The sequence below is a fragment of the Terrapene carolina genome, unplaced genomic scaffold (genome assembly GCF_002925995.2).
Source record: "Terrapene carolina triunguis isolate 2854851 unplaced genomic scaffold, T_m_triunguis-2.0 Scaffold42, whole genome shotgun sequence".
Taxonomy (NCBI): Eukaryota; Metazoa; Chordata; order Testudines; family Emydidae; genus Terrapene; species Terrapene triunguis.
In genome coordinates this window covers 11,970,913-11,980,825 of record NW_020664393.1, presented here as the reverse complement: position 1 = coordinate 11,980,825, position 9,913 = coordinate 11,970,913, and the positions used below count along the sequence as shown (strand labels likewise).

The following is a 9,913-nucleotide window of genomic DNA, read 5'->3' as shown; positions in this document are numbered from 1 at the left end:
CGCCGCGCTCCCCCCGCCGCCCCTTACCAGGTGCCGCCCCAAGCATGTGCTTGGGTGCCTGGTGCCTGAAGCCGGCCCTGAATGCTAAACTAGTAAATGAAAAGCTTTGCTAGGTATTTAATTGCACTCAGTTTCACGCCCAACCCACAAATAGACTTCTCTAATATTAGTGTTCTCATGATACATGCATCCAAACAAAAATGTGAGTAACATGAACAGATAACCAATCTCTCTCCTTCAATTCCATGTGCCAGAACCCAACTATTCATCCTTATCTTCTGCACTTGAAATGCCACATAAATAATTTTAAAAGGCTATGCTTGCCAATGTGTCTTCAATCATTTCAAAACCTGTTCCCTCTATCCCCTTCCAGTTATTCAATTGCACTTGACCCTCCCCACAGTGTTATCAGTCACAAATAAATAAAAATCTTTGCCAAAGTCTTTTTCAACCATCAACCTGTTCAGTTCACCCTAGATCCTCAGCAGATATACAATCTTACAATGATCGCCATGTTCAAGACATTTAAGTTTTCCCTTCTGTTCCCATTTGCTTCCTCATCCTGTTTTTAAATATACAATAAACAGTCTTCTATTTTTACTTTCTTACTTCAGTTATTTAATACTGCCCTTCTATTTGCAACAATAAAAGTGAGTATGGTGGACATGGTGCTGCTCTGTAATAATTCATGCATATTGTTATGGTGACCAGATTATTGGAATACCTAGAAAACCTTTAGTTTGCATCAGCAGTGTGTACTGGGACCAAATAATGTGCAACACGTTAGTGCACTTTAGAAATTACATTCCCATAGTTGGCTTTACTGCTCAGTGTAGACTAGATAAAAATAACCATTTCTGCTGTTTTTCTTCTTTTTACTGGATAAACAGTTTGTTTGTTTTTAAGTGGGGTGTTTTTAATTGGTGGTTTGTTTGTTTTTTTGGAGGGAGGGTTAAATTAAAAAAACTCAGTAGCCTTAGAATATATTGGCTTAGTTTTATAGAAGGCTGTAAGTAAAAGCAAGTAGGAGAGAAACAATGGCTTAAGATAAGTCATCCCATGGTAAACTTTGAAGGTTGTTAGAGCAAAATGACTGAGCCATTGGTTCTGAAAAGTCTGCCTCAATCTCCTACAGAACCTACCAAAATGGTTTGGACAAGCAGGGCCAAAGCACAGAAACTGACATGAACAAAGGAACTTTGGCTGGATTTAAAGGAATTCTATCAAGTGGGAGGTAGTTGTTGTGGCACTCATATAGGTACCCACTGGAGTGTCCAAAGAATTTAGGCCTACCTAGAGTACCATCAGGGGATGGTAAGCCTTTGGGTAAGATAGGCTTCCTAGTGGATTATTGTTTTAAAATCCTCTCTCAAATGTTCTGTTTCTGCTGGGTGACAGGGGATGGATCACTTGATGATTACCTGTTCTATTCATCGCCTCTGAAGTACCTGGCATTGGCCACTGTCGGAAGACAGGATACTGGCTAGATGGACCTTTGGTCTGACCCAGTATAGCCATTCTTATGTACTGTAACAATTAAACAATACTTTGATTTCAGAAGATTGTCAGAAGAAGCAATTACAGTTGCTTACAAAGAAAAATAATATTAGGTAAGTATTTAGTGGGCTTTACTTTATCTTTAAATGTAATTTGGCCAACACAGTAAGACCAGCCAGCTCTCCGCAGACTGTAAGTGTCCACATATTCCATGCCCAGTTATGCCACACATTCTCTCATCGTCATCCAGTGCAATCCAGAGATAGAGCTGGTCAGAAAGTGTTATTTTTTTGGCAGAAACTTTCAACTTTTCATTGAAAACCTGAAAACTGATCCCACCTCACCCAGTTTTGGCAAGTGAAAATCGAGAACAGAAAAAAAAAAATCAAACAAAATAAATCAAAGATTCTTTAGGAAAGCAAACACTTTTCACAAAAGATTTTTTTTATTTGTATACCCAAACTTCTGTCTAAAAGACTGACGAAATTTTTTTGACCAACTTTAATAGATAGGCTTAAGGGAACCACACTTTGTTGTGCCGCCTACAGGAAAGAGGACAGCAAAAAGCAGAACGCAAAACATCTGGAAGAAGCCCAAGTTCCCTTGAAGCAGGAGAGTCAGGCCACAGATGGGGAGCATATGTAACTGGGACTATTGCAGGCAAATTATATACAACTACTTGTACATTGCCTTTTCTGCAACATAGTTTAAATCTTTACTGAAACAGAGACAAGAAAGAAAGCATTATACAGAATCAAACCAAAGGCTACCGTATTTAAAACCCTGAATTTAGTTCTTAACACCTCTCAGTCACATTCAGAGAAAAAAAAATCACACAATTGCTTAGTATGAAAATATTTACATTTAATACAAACAACAGTATTTAAAATATTCTGAAAGACCTTTAAGACGGGTCAGTAGCTAGCAGCACTTGCTCCTCTGTTGTTAATTTACTTTCTCTCCTCAGTTTGGGTCAGAAACTATCTTTGCATCCAAAATGTTTTAAGACATTAGCATATAAAATAATCCATCCTTCCAATTCTTATAAGGCTCTCACTTAATAACATACTATCCTTCCCAATAAACTCAACAATATCAGATAAGGGATTTACAACCACACATCTCATTCAGCTCTGCCTCTTCTCTTCCTTACTAATCAGGACAGCATTCCTCTTTGAAGTAGCAAGCTAATAGACAAATGTGGCTTCCACCACAAGCTCATGAAGTGACAAAAATTTCCCTTGCAGTGCTCCTTCTGGGTCTTTAAAACACATTGCAGACCATGCATTATTTTAATTAAGCACTTTGTTGGCAGATAAAGACTGGAATAACATTCACTTCTAGATGATATGTTACAGGTTTTGAGAACCATTGCTGACAGCAATCATATATTCTGGCCTTGTATTGTCATTCTTAAGCGGAGTTCACTGTGAACGTCCAGTAACTTTTATATAACCATTCCTTTAACTCATGACAAAAATGAGTTGTTCCAAAAGTTGATTTAAACCTAATGAGCGCATATAGCTCTTTTACAATTGAAGTGCGGCTCGCAGAGTCTTTCCCTGCCTCTACCCCCACTCTCCGCCTAGCAGATTGGGGCTAGAGGAGAAGCTCAGGGCTTCTACCGTGTGGCGGGGTGGTGGGGTTAGGGGCTCTCAAGCTTCTGAAAATTGTCGTATGTGGTTTGGAGGGTCGGTAAGTTTGGCCACCCCTGCTCTATGAGGATTCTTTATGTGAAAGGAGAGAGAGAATAAAATCCTTATTAAACAATCTCTTTCTACAGATGTGTTCAGGGTAACTGCACCTGTATCTCCCCTCTGTGGTCCACACCCAAATTGCCCAGTCAGGTCTCCAACAGTCATCAGTCTCTGGGCAGTGACCGTTGTCCCATTCCCTTCTGACCAGGGGTTTTAAGGTTTCACAACTCCCTGCCTTACATGGAGATACTCCCAGCAAGCCAGTCTGCCTGAAGGCCAGCATCTGCAGTTTGCTTTCTCTCCAAGAACTATGAACAGTATATTACATTGACAGCAGTTACAAGTTACCATTCAGCTCATTCTAAGCAAGCACATTTATTCTTAAGGTAAAAGCATTGGAGAAAACACACACACACACAATACATACATACATACATAAATAAATAAATAAATAAGCAAGCAAGCATTCCTATATACATGTTAAAAGCTTACCAGACGTCTCCCATCAATTTTATGGGGCCCTAATAGACCAAAGTCTTTCTGACTCAGACTGATCCAGAAGGGTTGGGCTTTATGCTAAAAGCCTTTCTTTTTCAATTGTCTCTGGAAAACTCACTTTGAACCAGTATATTCAAGCCTTCCAAAAGGTGCTCTCTCTCTGGAGGTAGCTACAACCTGAGTGATTCACCTCAATCACCCCCTAGCCTCATAGTTTTTAGTTCCTAGAGGAGCTGTGGCAACCCTCCCATTCTGGAGTTGCATGTACTCCCTGGCCCATTAAAACCATTTATAAACGTAATACAGAATGTTCTTCCAAAGATACTGCATGGAGTTGCAACATCTGTCACAGTCTTAAGGATGTCATACAGCCTGATATGACACTCAGCCTGTTTTCATATATCCTGTGTAACTTCACAAAAACTGTTCTACTCATTGTATCTTGTAAATATATCATGGATGAAATTGATTCAAAAAGATCATTTGTAGGAGAACGGAGATGGAGCAGAATACCTTCATTAAAACAAAATCCATGTAATAACGACAGAGAGATTGACATCTGTCCAAAATATGTAAAAAATGTAAGGATATGGTGCAACAAGTCCTCCTCATTTTTTTATTTGGTTCTGTTTAGTATGCAACTATGCACTGCTTGTGAAGTTATGAAACAGAAAATGTAGTTATGATGAAAAATTGTGACTACAAAGAGAATAAAGAAAAAAGAAATGTGAAAGCAAACTTCTTGTCCATTCAATTGGTAATATATTAAATAATCTATAACAACAGCACTGAAATGGCTTCCTATGATATTAAGCAGGGACTTCAGAAATGATCAGCTCTTGGGCACAGGAAGGGCGATGGGAAGGAGGGAAGGTATGGTAAAACACCAGTTTGATTGCTTGAGCAGCTGAGAGATTTCTGCAAAGGCAGATGATTGATAATGTGTGGGATTTCTTCTAGAAGACGTAAGTAACGGCATGTGTAAAGTAACTAGAAGCTTCCAGATGAAACACTGAGAAACATAAAACTTGTTTTGAAATAGAAAGATTTGCTAAGTTGCAAAGATAAGAAAAGCAGAATTTGTGTTGTTAGAAGTAAACTAGAAAAAACAAATGTACGTGGTTTCTCACTTCAGTTGTAACACATATTAAGACTAATATCACTGTACTTGAATTCAATTACTTCATCCAATTTTAGGATCATTTGTGCCTGGTTTACATTTTGGGAACAAAGCAACTGCGTGCCATTCTCATGAAATCCCACCAACACTGGCTGAGAAGGTAATCGCTGTTAGTAGGACTGCCGTTTCCCTCTCTGATGCTACAGCCTATACTCTATCTCCATCTGTGTATTATCAAATGTTTTTTCTTAAAAGAATCAATCATTTATTAAAAACAAAGAAAATCTGCCAGGAAGATCTAACCAACAGGTGGATATGGGAAAAACAATACAAAAACGAGAACAGAGTAAGTTTGGTGTGTGCATGGGGAACAAAGATACAACAGCTGATGCTAAGCATGTATCAATGTTTTCAGAAAATCTTTATTATGTTTCAATTTTAATGGCTTCAAGAGTTGTCATTTGAAGTCTTAAGGGGGGGTATTTTGATAAAAAAAAATCTTGTGATGGAAATCTACATTTTTAGTCAACTACAGAAAGAGCAGTTTAACTTAAAAAGCACATGGCAACTTTTGAGCCATTTTCTAATCGCTGTTTTCTTAGTAGCTGTAAGAAAGTTTACATAACAGGAACGAAACATGGTAGGCCTAAGTCATCCATTATTATCATTTTCCACAAATTACATGGGGGGGATGGGGGAAGAGGTCACTCAGAGGAATTATATAGCTCAACTTGCATTTGGTAATTCAAAGTGAAGCCTACAAATGAGACGTCTCATTAGTTTGAGCAGATGGATCAAAATTAAAGGCTGAATCACCAACTTTTAATTTCCCAGTAGCCAGGAAGAGCTTGAAGTCTTGCAGAGTATGACTGTTGAAAAATCAACATGAAAAGATTTTCTCCATCTGTCATAACACATGCCTATGTAGAATAAACTACCTCCTACTGTGCTTACTCTTTAAAAATGAAAATGCACATTGCATCCATTAAACATAGGAACATACAACTTCAGCTGAATATCACACTGCAAACCGTAGTATAATAATGTGATTCGGACAAACCAGCATGACTTCAGTCTGTGTAAATAAAATAAGTAAACAGAGCGCAGTGTAGCCACCGTGGTAAGTGGATCTAACTGCGTCGACTTCAGTTGCGTTATTAACGTAACTGAAGCTGCGTAAGTTAGATAGACTTACCGCGGTAGTGTAGACCTGTCCTAAGACTTTCCAACTAGCAACATTTTTGGTAAAGACTCTCACAAGACCATATTGAGGAAACTTGATAACCACAGAAGGGAAGTACTAATTCCTGTTCTGGATTTTAAAAAAGGATAGTTATTTCCCTCTAATTCTGCTTCTGTCACACAGGATTCTCACTATTGCGTCTTGTGTTCCAGTGTGAGACAGAGCATACAGCTTTTTGGTCATCTGAATTAGTGATAGTAGAGCAGGGTAGGCAACCTATGGCACGCGTGCCAAAGGCGGCACGCGAGCTGATTTTCAGTGGCACTCACGCTGCCCAGGTCCTGGCCACTGGTCCGGGGGTCTCTGCATTTTAATTTAATTTTAAATGAAGCTTCTTAAACATTTTAAAAACCTTATTTACTTTACATACAACAATAGTTTAGTTATATATTATAGACTTATAGAAAGAGACCTTCTAAAAACGTTAAAATGTATTACTGACACGCGATACTTTAAATTAGAGTGAATAAATGAAGACTCGGCACACCACTTCTGAAAGGTTGCCAACCCCTGTAGTAGAGACTAACATGAGATATCCCTCTTCTGACAGTCATACACTACCACCTCAGCACCTAGAACCTTCCAGCTAGTTACTAAATTGCACATAGACAGCCTAAAGGATGTAAAGAAATATTCCAAAAAGCATGACCCTTAGCTAGGTGAAATAATCCTCTAAAATATCTTACAAGGAAGCAGATTTACATGTAAAGGAGAGGAAACGATTTGCAGATACGATGTGCACATAATTCACACTCTCAGGAAGTAAGTAGCTTGAGGCATATCTAAAAATATAGAATGGCAAAACATAATAGGGAATATTAAAGAAACAGGCTCATGCCCAACCTGGATGCAAAAACATTTGTAAAACAAGGAGTAAAACATTGTCACTCAATGACAATTCTAGAAAAACAAATGCTACTCTCAAAGGATTCAAAAATTCCTTCCAGGGGTGCTCTCTCTCCTCCCACCTGGGAGCAGAAGATTCAGAGACACATTAATGTCTACATTTTTACTACACATTTTTATATAATGTTTGATAGCAAGAGTGACTAATTTGCCCAACATGGTTCATATTAATCTACAGCACTCACTGCTGCAGAGTAGTATGACAGCAAATGAATTAGTAAGAATTATAAAAGACTACATATTCAGAGAATAGACTCTGCAGTTACACTAGGCTAGGATAAAAAGGAAGAACACACCAATTACCTGCTAGAGTCATTAAAAAAATTCCTTCATCTTCAAGCTATCATAATCTATTGCAATGTCATGTGGATTATGGGCAGGTTTATGCTTCTTTTGAAGCATTCTGCATTGTCAGGGGCAGGATGCCAGACTACACAGACAATCAGCCTGTTCCATATAGTTCTATATAGTACTTAATATAGAAACAAGCATATTTTAAATCTTCAAATTAAAAAGAAAAATGAAAATGTGTTGGTAATTTCAATATGCATTTTACCATTTTCTGTAAGATTGTTTTCTCAATCACATCTGTTTTTTGAGATATCCCTCAAGCTACTTACATCTGATACACTGTGGGTAACACTGAGTTAAAATCCACCTTGCTTGTAACAACAAAATGGGTTACCTCTCCTTTACTTTAACTTTGATGAGATCAGAGATTCTGTGTGCATTACTTGTGACTGAAAGTCATTTCTCTAATGCTTCGGCCATATGGACCATGGTGCCATTTCTTGACAATACATCATCAGGAGGAGGAGAATAGGAGGTTGACACTGACTCATTATGGGACCTTGAAGATTGAGGACCTTTGAAGTAATTTCTCTCATTTTCAACATCCACTTCCTCTAGTCCTGACCAAATATTTCTTCTGAGAAACAGACCATACTTTGAAATCCCTCCCAAAGATGTTTTTGGGAAGGGAACTGAAATCTCTTTTACCTCTAGATCTTTTACTGGAGTTACTATGGAGGGATTGAGCATGTGCTAGCATTTGTTGCTGCACTGGCCATGCACCATAAGGACCATGGCGACTTGTCCTAGATGCACCAAGGAGGAGATGAGGCTCTAAAAGCTGGTGATCCAGAAGCAGGAAATAAAAGAGTGATAAACAATTCACACATGTGGATAATAACCACACCACACCACACCGCAAACTGCTTCTTGACTGGACATCAGCATGAAACCTAAAAAGGCACTTCAGAAACCTCCATTGCAGACTTAACTGGAGGACTAATTGTGATTTTTAGATGGGACACTTCAAAGAGCAAGAGATAGGAGATGCTCAGCTAAACATGTAAAAAACAATGGAATTCATAGAATCATAGAATATCAGGGTTAGAAGGGACCTCAGGAGGTCATCTAGTCCAACCCCCTGCTCAAAGCAGGACCAATCCCCAGACAGATTTTTTTACCCCAGTTCCCTCAATGGCCCCCCTCAAGGATTGAACTTACAACCCTGGGTTTAGCAGGCCAATGCTCAAACCACTGAGCTATCCCTCCCCCCAAATTCTTTGCCTGTGATGTACATATTAATCTCGGATAGTACACCTCTTAAAAAAGTAGGTGGGATTAGGAAGTAGGCCAGAGGCTGAAAGAAATTCTGATCACTAAAGTTACATTTAGCTACATTTAAAACTATACTTTAGAATAGTTTCTCTCTTTCCTGAGTGACAATTTACAGCAAACTTTGAACAGCATCATCGAGAGATGAATGGTTTAATGACCTCCTATGTAAGTGGAAAGGAAGAAATTAAATCTGTTAAAGAGATGGACTTCTCAGTAATGAACTGCATTACTACCATTATAAGAGCAAATATATTTACACATCCCCCAATTGTCTATGGCTGATTTATTGATACATCAAACCCTAGTAAAATCCGGTTGTTCAGCTGGTATGGGGAATCTCTTCAGAAACAATTTCATGATGAGTTCTATAACTTCTATTTTATTTTTATTATAAAATGTAATAAGTCTAAAATCTAGACCATGCATTATGATTCAAAACTAATTATAATCACTTGATAGAATAATAACAACAGTTGTTTTAAAGTGCTATTCCAAAATACTAGGTATTTTCCAGCCTTATGCTTCTTAGTTAAAAGTTAACATTTAGTCTGTAAGTTTTCATGCATGATAATATTTCTCATTAAAATACTTTACTGCTTAGAAGAACTCAGAAATCAAGCCTCTGAGTTAACTGTCTTAGAACACAGAAGAGGAAAATAAAGCATTTCTTTAAAATACAGACTAGATATTCTTGTTCAGATTTTTTTCAAGAAACAGATTCTGAGTAAAAACACAATAAAAAATAAATATACCTGGTGTCCAGCTGTTATTTGCTTCAAAACATTTTCATAACATACTTCGTCCATATTATTCATCTGCTGCACCTGGATAGTAATAAGTGACACATTACCAACTGAAAGTAAAAGGCAGTCTTTCATTCTAGTTGAAACATACTTTATATTAAATCAATTTAAAGGAATCCACCCAAATACTTATTAGAAACAAACATTAACATCTAATAAAAAATACAATATAAAAACACCTAGTTTTTTTCCTGTCATACCGAAGTCCTACTAGCATATGCACATAGCATAGTGGGTCTAACAAAATCAAATACAAGTGTTTGAATATCAACCACATCTAAGAATTGGTTAATAAAGCAAAATTTATTTGCTATCTATACAGTAACATCCACAGATATAAGATCAGCTTTCTAAGTCATTGTTCATTTCCCCCACATAAATTCAAATAATTCCAGCTAGTATTAAAAAGATTCTCTATAGGTGTACATAATGTCATGGGAAGTGGAAACAATTTTGCAGAGTAGCAGACCCTTTTTACACAGCGTTCTATTAATCCATCGCATTATTATTTATCAGTAATTCC

At 37.6% G+C, this 9,913-nt stretch overlaps 1 protein-coding gene across 1 annotated transcript in view; it reads right to left on the bottom strand.

Annotated features, from left to right (window-relative positions):
* ASCC3 (activating signal cointegrator 1 complex subunit 3) overlaps nucleotides 1–9,913 on the bottom strand; it is a 447,702-nt gene that overhangs the window by 250,278 nt on the left and 187,511 nt on the right. The window contains 1 exon segment of the mRNA XM_029912229.1: nucleotides 9,340–9,411. Coding sequence (XP_029768089.1) covers nucleotides 9,340–9,411 — 72 coding nt within the window.